The sequence below is a fragment of the Saimiri boliviensis genome, chromosome 13, assembly GCF_048565385.1.
Source record: "Saimiri boliviensis isolate mSaiBol1 chromosome 13, mSaiBol1.pri, whole genome shotgun sequence".
NCBI classification, from domain to species: Eukaryota; Metazoa; Chordata; class Mammalia; order Primates; family Cebidae; genus Saimiri; species Saimiri boliviensis.
The window spans coordinates 107218173-107245713 of NC_133461.1; the positions used below are offsets into that span (position 1 = coordinate 107218173).

The window sequence follows — 27541 nt, forward strand, 5'->3', positions numbered from 1 at the left end:
GAACTCCCATGTGCTGGGCAAATAATCAGTGTCAGCTCAAAGTTCATGCAGCCACAAAATCATTCCTTCACAGTAAAAACCACCATCCTCTGTGCTAAAGAATTGGAGATCATTCTTTAAACAATCCCAGATTATACATTTGCCTTTTAAGACATCGGGTTACATGAGATCCACTGAAGCAGCTTTAAGAGGGAAACGGGTGGTGAGCGAAGACGGGTTGCGTGGAAAGGAAAGCAAAGCAGCCCCCACTGAGAGGTCTCATTAAACACACCTCCAGCCACGTCTACTACGACCTGGATTCCAAACTCATAAAATAGTCTCCACTCCTAGAACACGCACATGCACAAATGCTCCACGCACTCTGCAGCCTGCACTCTCCTGGTTTGCCTTAAAGCTGCTCAGAACCTGATTCTGCTTGGAAAATACAGCCTCAAAGGGGCAATGAGAAAAATAAAGAGACAAAAAAACATTTCATGAGAAACCTTCAGTTCCTGTCGCTGCTGCTGAGTGCTGAGGCTCTGATACCCCAAATATCTGGTACATCAGTGGGGGAGCAGGAAACCAGGTCTGGGGAAAGGGAATGAACCAGGAGCGCCCTCTGAGATGCTCAGAGCATTTGCCCGGGAGGCCACAGCGCCCCCTGCTGTCCCGCCTCCACCTGCAGCCTCCCCACCAGGCACAGCACACCTGGGGTCTGCACCTTCCTGGGCCTGTCTTCCTCCTCCCCTCCAAGAGGACAGGGTCCCTGCCTTACCCCGGTATCCATGGGGGTCAGGCCGATATCTTGCTGGGGTGTGATGTGATCCTTCCTCCTGTCTGCCCTTTTTTCTTCTCCTCTGACTCCCACTGACCCTGAGCACTTGTCCAACGTGTTCTGCAAACGGCCTTTCAGGACAGGACCACACAGCCCAGGGAGGAGTCCAGCGTGAGCCCCTCGTATTTACTCTGGATCTGGTCATTGTAACCAGTGAATTCAAAACACTCGTTTGACAAAGAAACTATATTCCAGCCATGGCTACTTGTAGTGGGGTGGTCACTAGTAAAATTTCCCAAGGAGTTTGAGTGGGACAGAGAGATTACAGGCTTCAAAACGAGGCAGTGTTTCGAATGGATCATTCACCTTTCTTGATTAAATCATCTTATGGCCCAGATAGTTCTGTGACCACCAACACCAACCACAAATGCCCAGACCCCAGGAGGAAGGAGCAGGAGTTCCCCCACCCCCCCCAAACAACTCATACAGATTCTGAGCAGGTCTTGGCCCGGGACTGAGGCTCTGCCTGTCCAAAGAGGCAGCCCAGGAATCCCACTGAGACATTGCACAGCTGGGGAACCCAGTACAGATCTTAGGGAGGATACATGGGTCTATGTCTGACAGACAAATGGTCCCAGCTCTACCTCTTCTTTACACAGGGCAGGACACATATTAAGATTGAGAGCACGATGGCCAGGTGACCTTCCTTGGGTTCCTGTGACTGCCACTGACTTCAAGTCACATGCTCCTTGCTGTATCTCTGCATATTGCTTCTAACTGTCCACTGAGCCGGGCTGACCCTGTCTCACGGCTTCTGCAATTCACCCAGAACTCCACCTGCCTTGCACCCCAGGTCCTGTGGTCTCTGCCAAAACTCCCCTTTGTCACTGAGGGCTATGCTGATTTCCCAATTATAAATGGCAACTAGTTCCCTCTGGAAACCTCAATCCCCTTCTTCTCTCATTTTAAACTGTAGAATTTCACACCATCTCACATTCTGTACATTTCAGCTGCTTTCTGTAACATTTGCCTCCCTGCTCCAGAAAGTGAGCTGCATGTGTCCAGCAGGTGGGCCAGGCACAGTGGCTCACCCTGTAATCCCAGCACTTTGGGAGGCCAAGGCAGGTGGATCACCTGGGGTCAGGAGTTTGATACCAGCCTGACCAACATGGAGAAACCCTATCTCTACTAAAAATACAGAATTAGCCTGGTGCAGTGGTGCAAGCCCGTAATCCTAGTTACTGGGAAAGCTGAGTCAGGAGAATTGCTTGAATCTGGGAGGCAGAGGTGGCAGTGAGTCTAGATTGTGCCACTGAACTCCAGCCTGGTCAACAGGAGTGAAACTCTGTCTTAACATAAAAAAGAAGAAAAAGAAGAAGACTACCACGAAGACCATAGGTGGCCCTCTCAAGGAATGCCCAGGTGTGAATTCAAACTGGCTAAAAACACTGCAGCCCAAACCCAGACTGCAGTTCCACATTGGAGCCTCGTGTGCACAGACAGCTTGCAGAATGATCATGGGCTCATGGATGTGCATGTGCTCTGGTGTATAAGGGTTGTGGATGCAAACATCCCACACCACTAAGGAAAACACAGCCCAAGTTTTCACTGAATGCTTCCCTGAAGCCTGAAGACCCATAGGGCGGAACGCCTGTGTGACAGCAGCAGTAAAGCGAATACCCAGACCCCCACTTCCCTTCACGGGTGGACACCTGGGCAGGCCACCCCCATGGGAAGAGTCATTTGTTTCATACTACAGTGCCCCTGCCCAAGGAGTCGTCAAGGGAGGCAATGGCCTTGCTGGAATTGGAGACACCAAGGACCCTCGCCTTGACTGTGGGGTCAGGAACAAACCAGCCTCTCCTCACTGCTGTAGGATACTCCTTACTCCTCACTGCCGCGTTCCCCACCACTGCACACGGTGCTGCTTTTCGGCACATACTCCGACCCTTGCCATACTCCTTCCTTAGCTCAGGCTGTGTTGGGCGCTCTGCAGATGACCCAATGCAATGGTATTTTGCTGAGATCACCACTGACCTTCAGTGTGACCCCATGAGCTCTACCTCCAATAGCAAGGAAACCAAAGGGCCAAGGTCAGATCGTGAGGCTGCCCTACAAGTTAGGGAAAACATAGGGACTTCTGAGACTTACGTGTAACAGCACCACAGCCAAATCTAACCGGCTCTCTCAGTAATCGCTCTCTCATGTGTTACTGAGAACATGTCTGTGGATTGGAATGTTCTGTGTGTAGGAGGCTGGTCCAGGTTTGACTTCTGCAGGTCACTGGATGTTCCCACAACCTTGGAACCTTCCCCACGTACACACCACCCCTTCTCATTTTTCCTCTGTACCTACATCCACTGGTTTCTTACAGGGCACCTACTAATGCCCTAGAAACTAAAACCATTTCCTGGTCCCACTTCCCCAAATATCTGTAATTTGTACCTGTGCTGGGATGAGACCAGTGCCCATTTCCTCAAATGGTGACATTCCTGGGCAGCTGCAGGTCAGGAACTCACTGCTTCCTCAGACTGACAGCCGACCCCACTGTTCTGGAACAGCGACCACCCCTAATCAGATGCAAGACGCCTCATCCCTCGTTAAGATTACACAAAACACTTTAACTCTTACTCACAGACAATTGTTTAGTCCTGAAGCATCTCACTGCCAGGCCAGGAGGTAACTGTTCCCCCTAGGAAACCATGGGCTACGTTCACATGCTCAACTCAGGAGAGTCCAACAAACCTGACCCGCTCTCCAGCCTCACCCAGGTGTTCACCACATCTCCGCTTGGCTGAATGGCTTTGGTGTGTTTTTATGGTTAGACCCCAGGGCCTGCAGAGGCTGATTGAGAGCAAAATCCCAAATCCTCCTCACTGTGTAGGCTGGTGCTTTTTCCCTAGTCCTTACAGAGTGTACAGTATAATAGCAAGCTGGCCCTTCCTGGTGGCTTTAAACATTCCCTGGGGCCAGGTAGTTCAGCCTCAGCTACCAGCACAGGCATCACAGGGTCAGTGTCTTAGGAGTCGTGGATAATCCATAGGTGGTCGCTGCCTGGGCCTGGCCAGGGCTCCCCAAGGTAGAGGAGGGGTCAGTCCCTCTGTGGACTCCGGTTTGGAGCCCAGCTTCCCACTGAATTTCTCAACTGCCCTTGCCACCGGAGTTATTTAATAATGCACTTAACAGAAAGTAACCCCGGATATGAGGCCACCTGATCCCAAATGAACCTTAAATAGGGAGTCCTCTGCTGTTTGTACACGGCTGCTCTTGCCACAGGAGGCCCCGGACAACGGACCGCTCTCAGCCCTCTCTGGTCCCTTGCTAGCTTGAGGATCTGTAAGTAACACAAAACTTGAACTTTCACATTGAGGTTTCCACACTGAAGCTGTGCCCCCAATCAGACCTGTGACTCTCAGGCCACCCCACAGGGACCCGGCAGGTGAATGCCCTGCTTTGCACTTCTGTCTGAACCTTTGGTGGCTACAGGGGGCCGTGGCTACCGGCTAAGTTAATAGAGAAACTCAAGGAAATTCCTTCTAAATACACCTGTCCCACTTGACATGTCCAACAGAGGCAATAATTGCTCCCTAGAACGCTCTGCTCTTGTGAGAGAAGCCTCTCCAGGTCCTTGGCCTGTTTTTCAATCAGGTTATTTGTTTTTTGCTGTTGAATTTTTTGACTTCCTTATGTATTTGGATATCTACCCCTTCCACCACTACAGTTTGCACATATGTTCTCTTGTGTTCTGGGTTGCCTTTTCATCCAGTGGCTTGTTTATTTTGGCCGTGCAGATGCTTCAGCGTTCAGTGCAGCCCCATCTGTCTCTTCTCCCTTTCACTGCCTGTGACTTTGGTGTCACAGCCAAGGAATGGTTACCTGCATCAGTGTCAAAGCTTTATCTTCGTATGTTCCCCTGGAATTTTTATGGTTTCACATCTATGTTTAGGTCGTTACATTTTGAGTTGATTTGTGTATATAGTATATGATAAAGGACCACAGGTATACAACCATCAAATCATAAGGCAGTATACAGTAGATACATATCATATTTAATTCTTATTCATATCTCAATAGAGCTGGAAAGAAGCTTTTGGCTGTAGATGAACTTTTTACCTCTATATCACTGGGCTCATTTCACCTATACGTTGATGGGGTCATTGTCCTTTTCACACTGACCCCTACAGGAGGCTACTCACCCCGTAACTCCATGAGGGTGGTAATACCTTTGACGCCTGCAACAAACGGCTCTTCACTTGATAGGAATTCATGCCTGCTGCCAGAGTCTAGACCTACAGAGGGTAGTGCGGTCATGTGCAGAAAACGAGACATTTGTACCCTGAACTTATTGAACAAAAGCACTGCTGTCAGCCTTTGCTTGAATATTAAGAAGTAAATATTTAATGAAGTGAGAAACAGGAAGAAGATGCCAGGATCCTGATTATCACCATCTTTTCCCCCCCAGCACAGACACTACACATAGAGATTCACACTAGACTGAAAGCTGGGAGAGCAAAGGAGAAAAGAGGGACATGGAGACCAGCGGGTCCCACACAATCTCCAACGAAACACACACCTCTGCTCACTCCGAAGGTTCGAGGCTCCTTGTCTCTGAGCCTTGTCCTTGCAGAGCTATAAGTCCAGGCTAACTCTTCACTCCCCACACATCCACTCCTGCTCTCCCTCAGGTTACCCCGGCCATGAGGACCCTCACCCTTCTCACTGCCACCGTACTCCTGATGGTCCTGCGGGCCCAGGCGGAGCCACTCCAGGCAAGAGCTGACGAGCTCGCAGCCCAGGAGCAGCCTGGAGCAGACGCTGAAGAAGCATCTGTTTCCTTTGTATGGGAGGAAGGTGCCGCACGTCAGCTTTCAGGTGAGAGAGGCCAGCACGCAGAGCTGCAGAGTCTAGAGGGACAAACAGGAAACGGGCTCTGGAATCGAGTCTCAGTGGCGGATGTCACTGAGGTGGCTTTACTTAGCAGCTCTGGGCCCTGATTTTCTCATCTATAAATCGAACAGAGAGCCAAGTAAGTGTAACAGACTTGAGGTTGCTCTGCCTGTCGAGCAGTCATTCTTTTATTCCTTTGCTTTTTAAATAATGCTTTCACTTTAGAAAAAAACAAAAGTAGAAAATAAAGACTTGATTCCAGGATACATCTGTGAAATTCAGTAGGTTTAAGATATGAAGAGACAGTCTGACTAGTTCTTTCTGGTTCTAAACAAGTGGACTTAATTACAAGGAGAATTATTTTGCTCTATCTATAGAACAGTTTTTAAAAAGCAGAGCCAAGCCAAAGAGTGTGTTCGGCTGTGTGTGTAATGGGGCAGAATCACAGAAATGAGAGCAAAAGAGGAGTGAATCGAATCCTGTGTGACCAGCACTGCTCAGTGTATTTATTCCTATTGACGGAGGTAGCTCGTGCTACTGGCCCTAATGCAGCCAACGTTACCCATCAGGCAGCATGTGACTTCCCAACATTCCCTTTACCACCCACTGATGACCTTAGTGATCAATTTCTCATTCTCTCTGCACATCTCCCCCAGACTCAGGGAGAGGCTCAGCCTGTGTTTGCAGACAAGGACGCTGCCGTTTCGGACAACTTCCATCTGGGACCTGCTTCCTTGGTCGTAGAAGATATCGGTTCTGCTGCCGCTGAGCGTGCAGATGAAAATAAGCTCACAATTTACCTCGAGCGTTGAAGACATCCTTGTTACCCCTGTACCGTGTCCTCAGTTTCCTTTCCTCATCCCAAATAAACGCCTTCTAACAAGCTCTCTGTGTTTATGCCTCTTTAATGGGTGATGTGTGTCTGTGTCAACATACTTGGGATACACGTAGCAGAAACCTAAATCAAATTTTCGAACAAAATAAAATTCCTAATTCTAGGAATTTCAAATAGGAATTTGGGCTTCAGACCCAAATGGAAATGAAGGTCCAGATGACAACAGCGGTCTCCCCATCCACTGCTCTGCCTTTTCACTCGGCCTCACTTTCTCTGGATCCACTGTCAAAGAACTCCCATGTGCTGGGCAAATAATCGGTGTCAGCTCAAAGTTCATGCAGTCACAAAATCATTCTTTCTCAGGAAAAACCACCATCCTCTGTGCTAAAGAATTGGAGATCATTCTTGAAACAATCCCAGATTATACATCTGCCTTTTAAGACATCGGGTTACCTGAGATCCACTGAAGCAGCTTTAAGAGGGAAACGGGTGGTTAGCGAAGACAGGTTGCATGGAACGGAAAGAGCAGCAGTCCTCACTGGGATGTCCTCATTAAACACATCTTGCAGCCACGTCTACTAAGACCTGGATTCCACATCCGTGGATTCCACTCCCAGAAAACCATTGCACCCTCATTTTCTGGGAGTCATCTTCACTCCCAGAAAACACACATGAACAAATGCTCCACTGCACGTTACAACGTGCACTCTCTTGCCTTGCCTTAAAGCTGCTAAGAATCTGATTCTGCTTGGAAAATACAGCCTCAAAGCGGCAATGAGAAAAATAAAGAGACAAAAAAAAAAACAAAACACATTTCATCAGAAACCTTCAGTTCCTGTCGCTGCTGTGGAGTGCTGAGGCTCTGATACCCCAAAACATCCTGCACATCAGTGGGTGAGCAGGAAACCAGGTCTGGGGAAAGGGAATGAACCAGGAGCGCCCTCTGAGATGCTCAGAGCATTTGCCCGGGAGGCCACAGCGCCCCCTGCTGTCCTGCCTCCACCTGCAGCCTCCCCACCAGGCACAGCACACCTGGGGTCTGCACCTTCCTGGGCCTGTCTTCCTCCTCCCCTCCAAGAGGACAGGGTCACTGCCTAACCCAGTGTCCCTGAGGGCCAGGCTGACATCTTGCTGGAGTGACATGACCCTCCCTTCTGTCTCTCCTTGCCTTTTCTACCCTGATTCCCACTGACCCTTGAGCACTTGTCCAACATGTCCTGAAACAGCCTTTCAGGACAGGACCACACAGCCCAGGGAGGAGTCCAAGGTGAGCCCCTCGTATATACTCTGGATCTGGTAGTTGCAGTTGGTGAATTTAAAACACACATTTGGAAAGGAAACTATATTCAAGCCATGGCTACTTGTAGCAGATGGTCACTGTTACAATGACAGAGAGGTTACAGGCTTCAATGAAAGGAAGGTGTCTCGAGTGGGTTATTCACCATTCCACACTAAGAACATCTCATGGCCCAGACACTGCCGTGACCACCAACACCAACCACAAATGCCTAGGGCCCAGGGTGAGGGAGAAGGTGTTCCCCACATCCACCCCATGCAGATTCTAAGCAGGTCTCAGCCCCAGACTGAGGCTCTGCCTGTCTCAAGGGGCAGCTCAGGGGCACACACACACCACTGAGATGTTGCATATATGGGGAACCCAATACAGATAGCGGGGACGACAGAGTGGCTCTGACGGAGAAATGATCCCAGCTCTTCCCTTTGTTTAGACAGTGACAGTGACGGGCACAATAGGATTCAGGGTGTGAAGCCTCTGCAGCCTTCTTTGGTTTCTGGTTGACTACCACTGATTCAGAGTGCTCCAGTCATGAACTAACCCTATACATCCTCCTAAACTGTCACGTGGGCCAGGCTGACTCCATCTCAGGGCATCTACCCTTCACCAACAACTCTGCCTGGCCTGCTCCCCAGCTCTGGGGTCTCAGCTAAAATTTCACTTTATCACTGTGTTCTTCCTCAATTTCTCCATTTTAAATTGCAACAAGTTCCCCTGGTGAGCTCCATCCCTCTGGTTCTCTTTATTTCTAACTTAAGAATTGTTACCACCTCACCTTCTGTGTATTTCACTGACTCTCTGTAACATTTGTGTTTGCTTTTGTTTGTTTGGTTTTTTGTTTTGTTTTGTTTTTAAATACAGACATTTTATTAAGAAGTTAAGCATGCTGTAAGTTTCAATCTCTCTAATGGATATTAGAGATGTTTAGTTGTTAAAGCACTCATGACATGTTTTAAAATTAAACATCTGCCTTTATAAACGAAGTCTAGGTAATAACGTCTAAATGCACGGACTTGGGTTTTGGGAGTGAATGCTGGAGTTTTTTGCAGACTTGCAGCTATACGGTATATAAACTGCAGCTGTTTTATAGCCACAAAGTCAGGTGTGTCCAAATGAGACTTTACTTCTTCATGATTTTAAAATTTCATTTGAGACAAGGTCTCACTCTGTCGCCCGGGCTGAAGTGAGGTGTTGTGATCACAGCTCAGTGCAGGCTTAAACTCCTGGGTTCCTGGGCTCAAGACATCCTCTCACCCCAGCGTCCCAAGTAGCTGAGACTACAGGTGTGAGCCACCAAACCCAGCTAATTTTTTAAGAAATTTTTGGTAGGGACAAGGTTCTCACTATGTTGCCTAGGCTGGTCTCAAACACCTGGGCTCAAGTAATCTTCCTGCCTTGGCCTCCCAAACCGCATACATTTAAGTCATAAAGAATTACAATACAGAGGAGCCAACAGTCATCACGCAGGCAAAGAGCAGCCAGGCACCAATGCAGGGAACTCCCCACGTGTCTCATGGGGAACATTTGCCTTTGTATGCTAGAAGAAAAACTCCACGTTTTGCTCATCGTACCACAGTGCATACATGAGTTCCTAACACATCATGGGGGATCAAGAAATTCAGTATAAGTTAATTAATCATATCTAACATAACATATAACATCACATTGTTATTATAAAACTGTCTAGAATAAACCTACAACTGCAGATTTAAGACAGTCCTTGTCTTAAATCCTAGCTCCTGCGATAGCATACTTTTAAGAAATAAATTAAAAACACTAAAGGCAAAAATACAGAAAAAATACTTGGGCAAAATGTGATTTCATGAAGCATTAGGACTTTAGAAGAAAAAGATTATTTCAGCTTGGAGTGGCAATAAGAAAATGTGTGGGTAAGCATAAAGATACTTAAAACACGGAGACACTTACCAAAGGAGTTTAATGTTTAAACTCCTTTAAAGCATGTTTAAAGCATGTTCAATGGAGAGAATCGCATCAGGGCAAGAGCTATGCAAGAGGAGGTCAATCTCCACTGAATTAAGAGGAAGTGCTGTTGCAACAGAGAACGATGGAGTAGAATTCGGGCCTATTTGCTGAGAAGCATCTCTCAACTCAAGGGAAATGGGCAGAGGGGGATGGAGCATCCCTGCTCCTCTGTGTGGATAAAGGCACACTGGGACCATGTGTGGCTTCTGCTACTGCAGTCCAGGGTGGGCAATGACAGCTGCAAACTTTAGGAACAGAGAATGCAGGCAGATGTGTGAGGGTCTCCAAACAAACAGGGAAACTCACTCAGCCTCAGATGAGATCCAGAACGGTTCCCTGGAAAGCACGTGCAGTCTGTGTTCACTGATGTACAAGAGATTTCCACCTTGAGCCATGCTGTGGTAGGACAATAAAAGAGAAAGTCAGACGCCTCATCCCTGTAAATGGAATTTCCCAAGGGGAAAGCAGCCTCCTCTCTGTGGGAGGATGAAAGCCTAACTCCAACAAGCACAGATTAGCAAACACAGATGGTCCAATCACACCAGCCAACTTCCCTCCTGGGGATGTCCCGGGCTATCACCCAGCTCCCCGCAGGGCTTAAATCCTCCTGCCTTGGCTTGAGGAGCCGGCAGGGCAACGACTTTCCCGATTGCAGCATACCGACTGCTATTTCAACAGTCTTCAGTGAACACTTCCTTGCATTTCTGAAAAGTCCGGGTGACATTTTATTTTACAATAAAACACATAGGCTATTTTTTCTGTTTCTCTGTTTGATTTTCTGAACTCTGCTTACAGGAAAAAGCTGAATGTAAGGGATAGAAAAACTGTTTGTTCCCTTTTCTGAATAAGTGTGTTTTTTTTTTCTTTGCTGCTGAAAGTCAAATAATTCATTAAGAATCCTAGAAAAAGAGTTCACTCTGATATTACCTGGCAGGTCACCCTCCCAATATCTCACTACTTTTACCTTTGAATGACAGCGACCCTCAACCATCTTCGTTCCAACAATCTGTTTCACCCACTGGACACCCACAAATTCCTGCCAGCACCTGGAATTTCTCCAGCTCTGAAAATCAACTGTGAAGCTCCCATCCCTGATCTCATCCGACGTCCTTCCGGCCTCTCACATAGCCATCCCTCCTTCACTGCTCATCAGCATCCATAAGGCTGTTCTCGCCTGGGCTTGACGGCTCAAGCCTATAATCCCAGCACTTTGGGAGGCCAAGGCGGGTGGATCACCTGAGGTCAGGAATTCAAAACTAGCCAGGCCAACATGGTGAAACCCCATCTTGACTTACAAAATAATAACAACAAAAAATTAGCCAGATATGGGGGTGGGAGCCTGTAATCCCAGCTACTGGGGAGGCTGAGGCAGGAGAACGGCTTGAACCCAGGAGACGGAGGTTACAGCGAGCCAAGATCCTGCCATTAAACTTTCCCCTGGGCGACAGAGTAAGATTCCACCTTAAAAAAAAAAAAAAAAAAAAAAAAAAAAAAAAAAAAAAAAAAAAAAAAAAGCTGTTCTCCCCCCGGGGCGGTGCATCAGGTTTACCTGCACCCGGGACCCCTGTCCTCTGCTCTCATCCCGTCCTTGTGCCCTGCACCGTCTTTGCCTCAGGTTCTCTGAGTTTGGTATTTTTGATGTTTTTCAGTCGTCTTAGTGGTGTCTTGTATTCAAATATCAGAGTGCAGGGCGGTGCACTCTGAGGAGCTGGGAGAGGGACAGTCCTCAGAGCTCACCCCCACGAAGCCCCCACCCTGCCCCATGGTAACACGCACTCTGTGTTCCTTGACTGCCCTTCCCTACCAGGTCAAAACCATGTTCCAGGGCCCTGCCCAGGGTCCACACACCCTGTGTCTGATGGGGCCACCGGACACCCTCAGCAGGTGTGACAACATCCTTGCTGCTCCTGGAAGCCACTCTCCTCTCACACCCACACCTGCACCCTCACCAACAGCTTCCCAGAATATGGCGTCAAGGCTCTGATGGTGTTCAGGTTGACGCTGTCAAGGCTCCTAGTAAGTGTCCAGACTCACTTCAATATCCCCTGGAAATTCAAGAGCACGTGGCTGAGAGCAGCGTTTCAGACACATCGGCTGTGACTGGAAGTCGACATTGGTGAAAAGCACTGGAAACTCAGGCTGGGGAGACCACGGATGGACTCGGAAGCGAAAGCGTTGCAAGAACTTTCAGACAAAACACTTTTGCTTAAACCTCAGAGTTCTGCCAAGGTCCCGGGGCAGCCCAGAAAGAGAAGTGGAAGAGACCACGGGCGATGAATCCCTCTCTTCTAATTTGGGTTGGCGTCTGAGAGTCACGTGGGCGAAGAGGAGGTGAGGCACAGGCGCAACCTCAGCACAGACTGAGAACCTGAGGGGCCCTGGGCTGCCAAGTCCACCCCTGCCACAGAGCAGTGTGCCCCCGCTCCGCCACCGAGCCTGCAGTTTCCACCCCTCCAGCCGTGCATGGGAGGGAACGACCTCAGGACGCTGGACTGGGGAGGGAAAAGACAGAACCAGCAGCCGCCACTGACTCAGTCCACCTGCAGCCCATCCGTGCTCTTTGAGCTCCTGAAATCCCTCCACGTGCTGCTGGTGAGGCCGCCGGCGCCAGCCCACACCCCTGCCTCGGGGCGGCTGCACCTGCTCTCCCTCCTCCTCAACCCGCCCAGGTTTCTGCAGGACTCACCCCGCCCCCTGCTGGCCTCTGCTCTGATGCTCTCCCCGAAATGAGGCTGCCATGGTGATGCTACTGGGCAGCACCCTGCCCCCAACACCGACTCGCCTGGGCACTCCAGGCCACCTCAGCGTTATCCTTTTATTCTGTGTAGTCACCGCTGGCTGCACGGCACATCATACCCTCCTGACTCTGCCTGCTGTTTGTCTCCTCCACTAAGCTACGAGATGGAAACGGTGCTTGTCACTCCCTGGTGCCAAAATCCAAGTCGAGCAGCCACCGGATGGTCCTCCAGCACCATCAAGGCCCTGACCCCACATACAGTCCAGTCAGCAGAGGGCAGACAAAGGCCCAGGGCACAGTGTTTTGCAGCGGGAGGCTTGGCCGATGCATTCTGCTCACTCCCATCCCACAGGGGTGGCAGTCTGCGTTTGCTTTGACTTTAAAAGGGACCCAGTACCTGTTTACCAGACTGCACGAAGGTGGTCTCAGTAGGCTGGCCAGCCCCTGCCTGTAACGCGCGCCCAGGACCCCCTGTGATTCAGTGTAAACCCCTGTACCGTGTGGCATGACAGCATTTTGCTCAGAAGCCCCTAGAAGAAGGAAGTAAAAACCACGCTGGTCGCTTTAGTGGCTTCCTCCAAGCCCATGGCTGGGCCACAACCCACACACGGTGGGTTCACAGTATTAAATCCCTACAGCAGTAAAGATTCGAGGGATCACCTGGCCCTCATGAGCCAGCACATTCCCCTTGCAGTTAAAACCCGAGTCTTCACCATTCGTGTGCCAGCCACTTTGTGGCAGGCCCTGTGCCTACTGGGACATTCTGCTGTGGCGGCACTGCACCCCACTTGTCTGTTCTGCTGAGGCCCACAGCTGCCACCACCCAGAAGCCCTCCACACCTTACTGGGGCCACAGGAGAATACAGCATGCAGCTGGCCCAGCAGGTAGTCTCCCAGGCAGTGCCCAGATCCCGCGTTCTGAGTTTCATATGGAAACTCACTACCACCAATCACAACTCCCAGAGCCTCTGGACAAAGCACACCCATCCTGGCTATCGGCTTCTGCAGCCAAAAACTTCCTGGCCGCTGCAGCTCATTACGCCCACTTAAAAGGGTGGCTACCACTGCACACAATGCCTGTATAGACATGGGCACTACGGGACATGCTCTAGTGCTGCTGTGCCCCCAGATTCCAGCCATGCTGCATGTCTGATTCCTCCTGACAGAGGCTCAGCCGCTAATGTGTCCCTAAGAACATGGGAACAGCACCCGCAGGACAGGCCAGACCTGGCACATGGGTCCTTGGGAGGGGGCAGGAAGCTGAGGCCATGTTCCTGTTTCTCAGCCCCTGCAGATAAGCAGAGAGAAACCAGCAGCAGCGACCCTGTTGCCCCAACGATCGGTGACCTGATGAGGCCCTGGGAAGAGCGGGACATGGGGAGTCCCCATCCCTCAGGGAGGGCAGCGCTGCCCTGCAGGCTGGGAGCCCACTGGCCAGCAACCACCTCCCACATTTATCACAGCAGGGCCCACATAACAGGTAGGCGGGCTGAGCCCAGCCATAGAGCAGGTGGTGCCAGTGTCGGGGAGGTTGCTGTGACCATAACCCCACCCAGGGTCGTGTTTCTGCAGATTCCTGGGCTGTGCCCAGCGTATTGGGAGCACCCTGGGGCCACGCCTGTAGGGCTCTTACAACTCTGGAACGGCCTCTGCGGGGTGCACCTGTTTGGTCAAATTAGGGAGGCTCCAATCCTCCTACAGGTGATTCATGCCTCATGCATTCAGAACAAACATGCCCAGGCTCTTTTCCACCACCCGAAGCAGGAGGCAGCCACAGTGAGACTACGCCCATCTCTGGCCTCCACACTGAGCCGGCTGAGAGCCCCTGATGTCCCGTTCCCAGGAGGTTAGGGTCAGACACACCTCCCAGGGCCTGGGTGAGATGCTCTTTTTTAATAGACTCCAGGTCCTCAAGTTCCGTATTCCTCAGGTGCTGACAGAGTGGAGTCACCCAGCCTCAGGTCATGAGAGCTACAGCCACATTAGAGGGCACCTCACGCCACAGGTGCCTCCCACCGTAGCTCCAGGCAAGCAAAACTACGACCAGCACTCCCTTATTCCTGGGCCATTGCCCAGGTAGCAAATTGGCTTCACTAGGCCTCTCCCATAACAGCCAGCACCTTCCACTGTGCATGACCTTCCCATGTGTCAGTGACTGCTCCACCTGTACACCGGGCTCTGTGACCTCACCGTAGGTATCTATTCCCTCAGGAGTGACTGCATTCTTTTCTCATTTCCAGAAACCTCATCCCATTTGCCTCACTATGAGGAGAAAGAGGAGGAGGAGGAGGAGGAGGGTGGAGGGTGGAGGAGGAGAAAGGAGGGAGGAGGGAGGAGGGAGGAGGGTGGAGGGTGGAGGAGGAGGAGGAGGGTGGAGGAGGAAGAAGGGAGGAGGGTGGAGGGTGGAGGGTGAAGGAGGAGGAGGAAGAGGGAGGAGGAAGGAGAGAGGAGAGAGGAGGGTGGAGGGTGGAGGAGGAGGAGGGAGGAGGGAGGAGGGTGGAGGGTGGATGGTGGAGGGTAGAGGAGGAAGAGGGAGGAGGAAGGAGAGAGGAGAGAGGAGGGTGGAGGGTGGAGGAGGAGGAAGAGGGTGGAGAAGGAGGAGGAAGGTGAAGGAGGAGGGAGGAGGGTAGAGGGTGGAGGGTGGAGGAGGAGGAAGGAGGAGGGAGGAGGGTGGAGGGTGGAGGAGGAGGAAGGAGGAGGGAGGAGGGTGGAGGGTGGAGGAGGAGGAAGGAGGAGGGAGGAGGGTGGAGGGTGGAGGAGGAGGAGGATGGAGGAGGAGGGAGGAGGATGGAGGGTGCAGGGTGGAGGGTGGAGGAAGGTGGAGAAGGAAGGAGGGAGGAGGGTGGAGGGTGGAGGAGGAGGAGGAGGAGGGTGGAGGGTGGAGGGTGGAGGAGGAGGAGGGTGGAGGAGGAGGAGGGTGGAGGAGGAGGAGGGTGGAGGGTGGAGGGTGGAGGGTAGAGGGTAGAGGAGGAGGGTGGAGGAGGAGGAGGGAGGAGGGTAGAGGGTGGAGGGAGGAGGGTGGAGGAGGAGGAGGAAGGAGGAAGGAGGGAGGAGGGTGGAGGGTGGAGGGTGAAGGGTAGAGGAGGAAGAGGGAGGAGGAAGGAGAGAGGAGAGAGGAGGGTGGAGGGTGGAGGAGGAGGAGGGAGGAGGGAGGAGAGTGGAGGGTGGAGGGTGGAGGAGGAGGAGGGTGGAGGAGGAGGAGGGAGGAGGGAGGAGGGTGGAGGGTGGAGGGTGAAGGAGGAGGAGGAAGAGGGAGGAGGAAGGAGAGAGGAGAGAGGAGGGTGGAGGGTGGAGGAGGAGGAGGGAGGAGGGAGGAGGGTGGAGGGTGGAGGAGGAGGAGGAGGGAGGAGGAGGGTGGAGAAGGAAGGAGGGAGGAGGGAGGAGGGTGGAGGGTGGAGGGTGGTGCCTTTTAAAATGTGCACTAGTCTCCCAAGGACCCCCCTACAAATAACTCGGGAGGAAGCACACGAGGGAAAGCTCATGCATTCCAAGCACCCAAAGGCCGTCCTCCTAAGTGTGTGTAGGGAGATTCATGGCCTCTGGAATTTGTGAATAAGGTATTTGCGTACACAGCACAAACTAACGCAGGCTAACACCAAGCTCCCTGCCACACTGGCCACCTTCCTGAGGGACTTCTGAGAGACATTAGGTCTCACGCAATAATTTGATGAGTCCTTGGCGCAGGTGGCCTTGAACCATCTCATGCCAAGCGAAAAGGTGATAGTCCCCTCTAGGGAACCCCATGCTCTATACACAACCTTTACTCAGGAGCCTCCAACCTGCCCTACCTAGCAACGCAACCCCAGGCGGTATTCTGTCTCACCCAGGTATTCTCCAGTATTTCTCACCTGAAGGGCTTGGATTTGATTTTATGATTAAACCACATGGCTTGGGGATGTTGGTTCAGACCAGAATCTAACTCCACCTCTGTGAGTGGGTGTTCTCACCCTAGTCTCCTCTCCACAGTGTGTGGGTGGTATTCTCACCCTAGTCCCCTCCCCCCATGTGTGGGTAGCGTTCTCACCCTTGTCCCCTCCCACGTGTGTGGGTGGTATTCTCACCCTAGTCCCCTCCCGCCGTGTGTGGGTGGTATTCTCACCCTAGTCCCCTCCTCCCATGTGTGGGTAGCGTTCTCACCCTAGTCCCCTCCCCCCTGCGAGTGGGTGGTGTTCTCACCCTAGTCTCCTGTCCCCTGTGAGTGGGTGGCGTTCTCACCCTAGTCCCCTCACAAGGTATATATAACAATATGCAGGCCGGGCTTTCCTGGTGGCTTTAAATATTCCCTTGGTCCAAGTAGTTCGTCCTCAGCCACCAGCATGGGCATCACGGGGGCAATTGTCTTAGGAGTCATGGAGAATCCATAGTTGGTTGTGGCCTCCGCCTGGCCAGGGCTGACCAAAGCAGATGTGGGGTTCGTCCCTCTGAGGACTCCTGTTTGGATTCAAGCTTTCCGCCAAATTTCTCAACTGCCCTTGTTAACAGTTATTGAAAGTGCCCAATAGAAAGTAACCCTGAAAAATTAAGACACCTCATCCCAAAAGACCCTTAAATAGGGAAGTCCTCTCCTGCATGTGCAATGCTGCTCTTGCTACATGAGACCCGGGACAGAGGACTGCTGTCTGCCCTCTGTGGTTGCCCTGCCTGGCTTGAGGATCCGTAAGTAACACAAAATTTAAACTTTCACATTGAGGTTTCAACATTGAAGCTGTGCCCCCAGTCTGACCTCTGACTGTGGGGCCACCCCAGAGGGACCCAGCAGGTGAATTCCCTGCTGTGAACTTCTGTCTGGGCCTCTGGAGGCTTCTGGGGGCCGTGGCTCCCAGCTAAGGTAACAGAGAAACTCAAAAAGTTTCCTTCCAAACACACGTGACCTACTTGACATGTCCAGTAGGGACGGTCATAGCTCTTTAGAACATTCTTTTATTTTGAGAGAAGCCTTTACAGGTCCTCAGCCTGTTTTTCAATCATGTTGTTGACTTTTTGCTATTGAGTTGACTTCCTTATGTATTCGGATATTTACCCCTTCTACCGCATAGGGTCTGCAAATATTTTCTCACATCTTCTGGGTTGCCTTTCACGCTGTTGGTTGATGCAGGTGCTTTAGCGTTCAGTGCAGCCTGGCTTGTCTATTTTCCCTTTTATTTATTGCCTGCGCATGCGGTGTCAAAGCCTTATCTTCGTATGCTCTGCTAGCAGTTTTATGGTTTCAGGTCTATGTTTAGTCTTCAGTCCAGGTTGAGCTGATTTTTCTACATGGTCTGAGGGAAAGAACCGCATGTGTGCACATGGCAAGTCATGAGCCTTACACAACTCTTTCTCCGTCTCACTGAGCTCATTTCACCTGTTGCCTGATAAGGTCATTGTTCTCTTCACCCTGGGCCCTACAGGAGACTGCTCACTCCATAACCTCAGTCTCCCCTTCAGGACGGTATAATGACCTTGAAGTCTGCAATGAGTGACTCTCTGCCCCCCTGCAATTCAGGTCTGGCACCGGTGTTTAGACCTCAAGAGAATAGTAGGGCCTATCACCAGGAAATAAGAGTCATTTGCTCTCTTAAATTATCAAACGGAAACACTGTTTCCATTCTTTTTTGAATGTTAAATATTTAACCAGGAAATACTAGATATTTCTGAGAAAAAGGAAAAATATGCCAGGGTCCTCATCATCACCATCAGCTTCAATCTGGTGCAGACACTAAACGTAGAGCTTCGTGTGAAGAAAGCTGGGAGAGCAGAGGAGCCCTGGAGGGATGTTAGGCCAATAGGAGCCCCGCACCCTCTCTACCGAAATGTACACCTCCTCTCACTCAGGATGCCCAGGTTTCTTGTCTCTGAGCCTTCTCTCTGCAGAGCTATAAACCCTGACTGGCTTCTCCCTCCCCACACAACTGCTCCTGCTCTTCCTCCTCCAGGTTGCCCCAGTCATGAGGACCCTCGCCCTCCTCACTACCCTTCTCCTGGTGGCCCTCCAGGCCCAGGCAGGGCCACTCCAGGCAAGATGTGATGAGGCTGCAGGCCAGGAGCAGCGTGGGGTCGACAACCAGGACGTATCTATTTCCTTTGCATGGGACAAAATCTCCGCTCTTCAGGTTTCAGGTGAGAGAAGCCAGCACGAAGAGCCACAGAGTCTAGAGGGATGGATGGGAGACAGGCTCTGGAATCAAGTCTCAATGGTGGATGTCACTTAGGTGGCTTTACTTAGCAGCTCTGGGCCTTGATTTTCTTATCTCCAAACTGAATAGAGAGTCAAACAAATCTAAGTAGTTTTCTTTCTCCAAAGAGTTGATTCCAAGATATGTCTATAAAATTCACCGGGGTTAAGATATGGAGAGACAGACTGACTCATTCTTTCTGGATCTAAACAAGTAGATATTACAGGGAGACTATGTCATTCTGCCGGTAGAGAACATGTTAAAAACTGGAGATGAGCTTAAGAGTGTGTTCAGGCGTGTGTGCTGGGGCAGAAGCACAGAAATGAGAGCAAAGGAGGACAAGTCACGAATCCTGTATGACCAGCACTGCTCTGTGTATTTATTCCTATTGGCTGAGGTTGTTCGTGCTACCTGCTGTAATGCAGCCAACATCCCCCCTCAGCCAGCATGTGACTTCCCAAGATTCCCTTTATCACCCACTGCTGACCGTGGTGCTCAGCTTCGGATGCTCTGTCTGTGTCCCCAGGCTCAACGAGGGGCTTGGCTTGCACTTGCAGATTAGTGTACTGCCAGCCAGCAGAACATAGTGTTGGGAGCTGCATCATCGGCGGTATGGGCTTCACATACTGCTGCTCGCTTGAAGATTAATATTCTGCTGTCCAAGAAAATGCCATGCGTCATCGGTGGTATGAGCTTCACATTCTTCTGCAGCTGAGATTGCAGAATAAGCCCATCAATTGCTTTGAGAGCTACAGGAAATGTTTTTTTCTCCTGTACTGTTTTCTCCTTAACATCTTTCTTGATCCTAAATAAATGCCTTGTAACAAAATGTCTTTGTTTACACCTCTTTAAAGTTTGATACGCGTCTGTGTCAAGACACTGGAAAGCACCTACCAGAATCCCGTATCAAGATTTTTGAACAAATTGAAGTTTCAAATTCTAGACGTTTTAAGGAGGAGCCATGACTTCAGACACAAATCGAAATGAAGGCACAAATGATGCCACTGATCTCACCATCCACTGCTCTGTCTTTTCACTCTGCCTCATTTTGAACAGATTCACTCCCAAAGGCAACTCTCATACACTAGGCAAAAGAATCAGGTTAGCTACTTACAAACATCACTACTTCTTGGGGAAAACCACCATCCTCTGTGTCAAAATATTGAAGTTGTATTGAACGTGCCCAGGTCACCCATTTGCCTTTTAAGACATAGGGTTACATGAGATCCATTGAAACAACTTTAATTAAGAAGGGAATTGGTTGTTAGCAAAGGCGGGATGCGTGCAACGGAAAACACAGCAGCCCACGCTGGGATGTCCTCATTAAACACACCTCCAGCCACATCTACTAAGACCTGGATTCCACACCCATAAAGTCGTCTTCACTCCCAGAAAACGCACAGGCACAAATGCTCCACGCACTTTGCAGCCTGCACTCTCCTGGCTTGACTTAAAGCCGCTGAGAACCTGAATCTGCTTAGAGAATACAGCTTCAAAGGGGTAATGGGAAAAAGGAAGAGAGAAAAAAACATTTCACCAGAAACCTTCAGTTCCTGTTGCTGCTGCAGGGCGCTGAGTCTCTGATACCCCAAAACATTCTGCGCATCAGTGGGTGAGCAGGAAACCAGGTCTGGGGAAAGGGAATGAACCAGGAGCGCCCTCTGAGATGCTCAGAGCATTTGCCCGGAAGGCCACAGCGCCCCCTGCTGTCCCGCCTCCACCTGCAGCCTCCCCACCAGGCACAGCACACCTGGGGTCTGCACCTTCCTGAGCCTGTCTTCCTCCTCCTCTGCAACAGGACAGGGTCACTGCCTATCCCCAGTGTCCCTGAGGGCCAGGCTGGCATCTTGCTGGGGTGAGATGTGACCCTTCCTCCTGTCTCTCCTCTCTGTCCATCCCCTGGAAACCCACTGTACCTTTAGCAATAGTTGAGGCTGGCTTGCCAATGGCCTATGAGGACATAGCCGCACAGCCCCAGGGACAAGTCCAGCTTGAGCCACAGATTTCTTATATTTTGGATCCAGCAGTTACAGTTTGTGCATCCACTACACATGCTGGAAAAAATAACTCGTCTGTTCAAACCATAGCTCGTCTTATCTGGAGGGTCATTCACAGAATGCCCCCAAGACTTCCAAGAGTGACAGAGAAACCACAGTTTGCAAAGAAAGCAACAGTGATTCTAGTAGGATTTTCCCCATTCTTCATTAAAACAGTCTGATGGACGGAGACACAGGTGTGACCACCAACACCAACCACAATACCCAGAGCCCAGGAGAAGGAAGCAGGTGTTCCCAGGCAGATGCTGAGGAGGCTTCAGTGCCAGACTGAGGCTCTTCCAGCCTAAAGAGGCAGCTCAGGGGTCCAGGCACCCCACTGAGACACCACACAGCTGGGGAACCCAATAGAGGTCCCAGGGAGGACATAGTGGGTCTGTGATTGACGAAGAAATGGCCCAAGCTCTTCCCCTTGCACAGAAGGTGAAGGTGATATTTGGGGTTTCAGGATGTGAAGGGCAGACAGTCTTCCTTCAGTTCCTGTAACTGCCACTGACTTGCAGTCATGTGGTCCTTGCTGTAACCCTGCATATTGCTTCTAACTGTCCACTGGGCCGGGCTGACTCCATCACATGGCTTCTGCACTTTGCCCAGAACTCCATCTGCCTTGCACCCCAGGTCCTGGGGTCTCTGCTAGAACTTCCCTTTGTCACTGAGAGCTTTCCTGATTTCTTAATTTTAAATTGCAACTAGTTCCCCCTGGAAACCTCTCTCCCCATCTTCTTTTTATTGTTAACTGTAGAATTTTAAGCTACCTCACATTCTGTGCATTTCACTTACTCTCTGGAGCATTTGCCTCAAAACAGTGGGAGGGAAGCTGTGTGTTCTATGCACCATCATCCCCCAGTGCATAGATGACTGTCTAATACATGGCGCAAGATCAAGAAATTAATTCCAACTAAATTAATTTTACTTAAAATTTATATTGGTACAAAATTGCATTGTTGTTCCTAAATAGCTTACAAAAAAGTACTGAAACCTACAGAGGTAAAGCAGTCCATGTGTCTAGTTCACGTGACAGCATTCCTTAAAAAAACTAATTAAAAAGACTAAAATATAGGAGCTATGATGGGGAACATGTGGCGTCATGAAGCATTAGGACTTTTGAAAGACAGAAAAGGCCATTCTGTCTTGGAGTGCCAAGGACAGATTTCATGGTGAATCTTAAACTGAAGCATAAAGATGTTTAAATTTTCAATAAATTAAAGGAAAGGTTAGGCAGAACATTAGGTAGTGAACAGAGAATCAGGACAAGGGCTATGCAAGAGGCGGCCAACCTCCACTGAATTAAGAGGAACTGCTGTTGCAGCAGAGAAGGATGGAGTAGAATTCGGGCCTATTTGTTGAGAAGCATCTCTCAACTCAAGGGAAAGGGGCAGAGGAAGACGGAGCCTCTCTGCTCCACTGTGTGCATAAAGGCACACTGGGACCACCACGTGTGGCTCCTGCTACTGCAGTCTAGGGTGGGCGATGACAGCTACAAACTCTACGGACAGAGAATTCAGGGAGAGGTGTGAGGGTTTCCAAACAACCCGGGCAACTTGCTCAGCCTCAAGTGAGACCCAGAACTGTTTCCTGGGAAGCACTCTCTGTATACTGGTGACGCACAGGACATTTTCTCCTTTGAATAACTACAGTGGTAGAACAGCAAGGAGTAAGTCAGAGGCCTCATCCCCATAAACGTAATTACCCAAGGGGATGGCAGCCTTGTCTCTGTGGCAGGATAGGAGTCTATCCGTCTATCCCCTAACAAATTAGCAAACACAGCTGGCCCAATCACACTGCTCAACTTCCCCACCAGCAACCGCCAGAACCTTTCCACTAGCTTCACCCAGGGCCTCTGTATTCCTGCCTTGGGCTTCGGGACAGAGGAGTCCAACGGCTCGCCCATTGCAACGTTTTGACGCCTATTTCAACAGTCTTCAGTAAATACTTCCTTGACATTTCTTAAAAGCCCTGTGATTTCCTTTTAATACCAGACATTGGTGTTTTTTTGTTTGTTTGTTTTGTTTTTTGTCTTTTCGGTTTCTCTGTTTGAGATCCTGAACTCCTCTTCCAAGCAGAACCAGAATGTAAGAACCCAGATAACTACTAGTTCTCTTTTCTAAACCTCTGTATTTTTTCCCTTTGCTGCTCAAAGCCACTCAACTGATTAAGAAACTTAAGATTATGGGAAACGGTCTTTCACTCTAATGTTACCTGGCAGGTCACTCTCCCAACCTCTCAGTGCTTTGTCCTCCTGGATGACAGTGACCCCACCCCCTCTTGGCCTCCGCCCTCCACCCCAGGGCCACCCACTACCTCCTGCCAGCACCTGGAACTCCTCCAGCTCTGAACGTCAGCCATGAAGCTTCCCGTCACGACCTCACCCGCTGTCCTTTCGGCGTCTCATGTAGCCATCCTCCTCCCCTGCTGATCAGCATCAATAAGGCTGTCTCCCCGGGGCTGTGCGTGGGAACCAGCAGGGAGCCCGATGCCCAGGCTGCACGCGGGACCCCTGTCCTCGGCTCTCATCTCCTGTCCTTGTGCCCCGCACTGTCTTTGCCTCACTTTCTTCCAGTTTATTTTTGATCTTTTTCAGACATGCTAGTGGAGTCTTGGAGTAAAGCATTAGACATCATGTCAAGCTGAGTCAACCTTTTTTTTTTAGAGGCAGGGGTCTTGCTATGTTGCCCAAGCTGCTCTCAAGCTCCTGGCCTTAAGCCAGTCTTCCTCAGCCTCCCGAAGTGCTAGGATTACAAGCTGAGCTACCTTGCCCGGCGCTGGGTCAACATTTTCATTCCCATACCTAGGAAGTCTGGCTTTACGAAATGCCTGATCCCAGGACTCAAAGCATGAGTTACACTGTTGTTTTCACCTGTGTTCCCCTTTGTTTCTCTTGATCTTACTTTGGGCTCCCTCCCCAGGTGACAGCCCACGTCATTCGTGGCCATCTCCCTGTGACCTGTGTAGCTAATCTCCTGGAGAAAATCCCTATTTCTTTCCCTGCTGTTCCAGCCAACTCCCGAGTCCCATCCCTCCTCTGAGTTGTTACTGAGGGCAGAGGTTGAGACTCCACCTGACTCCCGTACTAACCCTGCTCCCAGCAGGAAGAATGTAAACTAAGAATGGGTCAGGGGCTTCTTCAGTCACTCCAAACAGTCTACAGTCTCATGCTCCCACTACCATGGGCTCTTTGTGACACTTTGGGAACCAGGTGAGAGGTTCCAGCCTACTTCACTAGCATTTTAGAGAAGCGGAAGTTTACACACGCAAAAATGCACAAGTCCAGCTCATCGCCAAGACTGCGAAAATGCCCTCTGTTCATCTACTGCTCTGGGAAAAAACATCCCAAACATAGTGGATCGAAACAGCACGATCAGGGCTTCACTCACACACACACTGTCTCCTTCCACGGGCATCAGAGGAGAGGTTCTGCTGGGATCTGAAGACCTCAGGACAGAGCCCCTCACCCACAGGTGGCAGGCAGGGCTGGCTCAGCCAGGAGCTCTCACAGGGCTGAGGGATGGGACCTCAAGGTGTGCTGGGGCCATGCCGGCTCATGAGAGACGAGGTTTGCGTGACACTCTTTAAACTATTCATAGCTAGGAGGATTTCAACCACAGAAATGTACAAACACTGAAAATCAGGGTTTGGGTTTTTCCAGAAAGCTGGCTGCTCTGTGTTCTCTAGCTCGCCCTTGCTGGTGGTCTCAGTTCATCTTCCTGTGCGGGACTGAGGCTTCCTCAAAGCACGGTGTCTGGGCCTCAAAGGGACTAGCCCTCCTAGTCCATCTGAGCTGCATTTAAAAAAAAAATACCGTCAACTGAGTTGCTTATGAACAACAGATGTATTTCTCAGTGTTCTAGAAGCTGAGAAGTCCAGATCAAGGTGGCAGCAGATGTGGTGTCTGGTGAGCACCAGCCTGTTGGTTCAGAGATGGCACCTTCTCACTGTGTCCTCGCCTGAAGGAGGGAATGAAGGAGCTCTCTGGGGCCTCTTCTATAAGGGCACTTATCCTACTTGTGAGGTGCCCTCCGGACCTACTCACCTCCCCAAAGGCACCATCTGTTAATGCTATCACCTGGCTGTTTAATATTCCAATATAGTCATTTCAGAGGGACAAAAATATTCAGACTGCAGCACCATCCAAGACAGAGGAAGTGAAAGATACCAGGTTCTTAGGACCTGGGCCCAGCAAGTGGCATGGTGCTAAGTCAGGCGTATTCTCTCAGTGAAGGTGTCACCTGACTTAGATTCAACAGGAAAGGAGTAAACTTCCCTTTCTATGGGAGGAGAGTCCAAGAATTAGGGCCACATTTTAAAACAGCCCAAGAGAGTTATTCTTTCATAGTTTTTTTTTGTAAAACTGCTGCAGGCAACAATGCCAGAGACACAGACAGCTTGTGAGAGGGAGCTGGGAAGGGTGGACATAGGGCAGGGACTCAAAGCTCCTGCCTGTCCCAGCTGGATGTGCAGGCCCAGGAGTCGCTGTGTGACACAGGCAGCACCAGGACCCTCCCTGCAGGGAGGTGGACAAAGGGCTGAGAGGAGAGGCAGGGCGGTGCCCTCTGAGAAGCTGGGAGATGGACAGTCTCAGAGCTCACCCCCACGCAGGCCCTGCCCTGCCCCACGCTGACACGCACGCTGTGTTCCCCGACTGCCCTTCCCTCCCCTCCCCTCAGCCCTCTGACCACCTCCCTGCAGGGAGGGTCCTGGTGCTGCCCGTGCCACACAGCGACTCCTGGGCCTGCAGATCCAGCTGGACAGGCAGGAGCCCCACGTCCAGCCGCCTCTCACACGCTGTCTATGTGTCTAGCATTGTTGCCTGCAGCGATTTTACCCAAAAAACTATGAAAGAATATCTCTCTCGGGCTGTTTACCAATAGAATACACCATACCATTTGCTGCGCCCAGGTCCTAAGAACCTGGTATCTTTCACTTCCTCTGTCTTGGATGGTGCTGCAGTCTCAACATTTTTGTCCCTCTGAAATTCTTATGTTGAAATATCAAACCGCCAGGTGACAGCCTTAAGAGTGGTACCTTTGGGGAGTGAGTAGGTCTGGAGGGCACCAGGACTGCCCTTCCCCACCGAGTCAAAACCACGTCCCAGGCCCATGGGGCCTGCCCAAGGTCCACACACCCTCTGTCCGCTGGGGCCACCAGACAGCCTCAGCATGTGTGGGAATATCCTTGCTGCTCCTGGAGGCCTCTCTCTTCTCATGCCCACACCTGCACCTCCACCCGCCGCTTCCCCAGAATATTTTCCCCAGCTTGAGGGTGTCAAGGCTCTTGTTGAGGGTCTGTAAGTGTAACTGCATGGGCAGGAAAGAACGGTTTAAGTTGTGTCTACACTCAGATTGACACTAGCGGCAGGTCCAGGACACCGGGCTGGGGACGGGGCGGCGTTGGGATAGAAGTGAAAGTGTTGAAAGACTTCGAGATGTGGCACCATTTTGTGCTTAAACCACAGAGTTCTGCCAGGGTTCTGATGCAGCCCAGAAAGAAAGGTGAAAGGGACCAGATGATACAGAGTCACCCCGGTCTAACTGACATTTTAGAGTTTGGGAGCCACGTGAGGGAGACGAAGGCAAGGCCCAGGTGAGACCTCAGCACAGACTGAGAACCTGACCCGCCCTGGCTGCGCGGTCCCCACCATAGACTGGGAAGGAGGCAGGGACAGCAGCGGCGCCACCCCAGAGAAAGAGCAGAGGCTCCCCGGCTCAGGACTTCAGCACAGGAGGTAAAGACATCACCACACTTGGTTAGAGACGGGGTGACCAGCCTTCCAGGGCCGCGGCCAGCGTATGCAAAGTGTCAGTATTACAGTAGGAGTTTAGTAGTGCCCCCTGAGCTGCTGCTGTAATATTGACACTTTGGGGTGCATAAGAAAGCAATGTGTTTGCCGACAGCGCTTCACAGCGCTCCCATTGGAAGTCCCGTGTGGGTAATGACTATTTAAGGGCGGGAGTGCCACCTGCTGTCCCTCAGGGGCTGCTGCAGTGCCGCTGGCCCAATTCTCTGCAAGGGCAGGTCCTTCTGTACTGGAAGGCAGTGTGAGCTCTGCCAGGTCGGCTTCTGATGCGTGAGGCATGGTGGAGCCCCTGAGGAAAGAGACAGTCCTGGGCCTAAGTCGACTGCTTCTTGGTGGCACCTCCAGGATGCTGGGTTCTTATTAGGGCTTCCATGTGGGAGTGAGGTGGGGTTAATTTAAGAAAGGCTCATAGCTTCAGCTTCAGAAGCTGTTTGTGGCATTTGTAGGATTCAAACTCATGGAAAATTCCCTCCTCTCTGCCTTTTTTTTTTTTAATTAAAAGAAATCACTTAGGAAAATAACTTATCACAGAGAAAATAATTTTTTCTTTCTCTCAGTAGGAATATGAGAATGATGAATTTGGTTAGACAATTTTATTTTACTTGGTGACTTTTAATCTTAGGAAACTCTACCTTCCTTTTAGAATAATATTTTAATTGCCAGGCACAATGGGTTTCAGTTTTTGAATCTTGTATTTATTTTTCTGTATAATGAAATTAATATCTAGACTTGACCACTATCTGCCCACCCCACTGGCACTCCCATCTTAGGGCATTTGCACGCATATCAGTCAGGTCTTTATTGGCACCTAGTAGGACATGTGCATTTAAAAGCCTGTCCTTAAAAATAGAAGACAGAAGTATTAAAAGTATTTTTTTCTTTTTTTTTTTAAAAAAAAAAGAAAGAAAGACAGTTAGCAGAGATGAGGTCCTCATGACTGCGGGTCACATGAGGTTACTTCTCTCCGGGATGCAGGAGCCTGATGGCTAACAAGGGGGAGATACACCTGCCTCGATTTTGTGCATGATCAGTGAAAGCTGAATCCTAGAGA

General features: G+C 50.6%; 1 protein-coding gene and 1 long non-coding RNA gene across 2 annotated transcripts in view; one reads left to right on the forward strand and one right to left on the reverse strand.

Moving 5' to 3' along the window:
- The window catches only part of LOC141580885 (uncharacterized), a 135065-nt gene extending 124753 nt beyond the window's left edge, over positions 1-10312 (reverse strand). Inside the window, exon 1 of the long non-coding RNA XR_012513331.1 lies at positions 10060-10312. This is a non-coding gene — a long non-coding RNA (uncharacterized LOC141580885). The remainder of the gene's footprint in view (positions 1-10059) is intronic.
- Positions 10313-17041: 6729 nt separating this feature from the next.
- LOC101049999 (defensin alpha 4) lies at positions 17042-19471 on the forward strand. The gene is made up of 3 exons (XM_003944612.3): positions 17042-17146; positions 18403-18586; positions 19169-19471. The coding sequence occupies exons 2-3, from the start codon at positions 18415-18417 to the stop codon at positions 19288-19290; spliced, it is 294 nt and encodes a 97-aa protein (XP_003944661.2). The 5' UTR covers positions 17042-17146; positions 18403-18414; the 3' UTR covers positions 19291-19471.
- Positions 19472-27541: the final 8070 nt, after the last annotated feature.

Excerpts from the sequence above, each read along its gene's own strand:
- LOC101049999 (XM_003944612.3), top strand. The coding sequence starts at position 18,415 with ATGAGGACCCTCGCCCTCCTCACTACCCTTCTCCTGGTGGCCCTCCAG. Across the intron at positions 18,587-19,168 it reads CTCCGCTCTTCAGGTTTCAG|GCTCAACGAGGGGCTTGGCT; the intron begins GTGAGAGAAGCC and ends CTGTGTCCCCAG.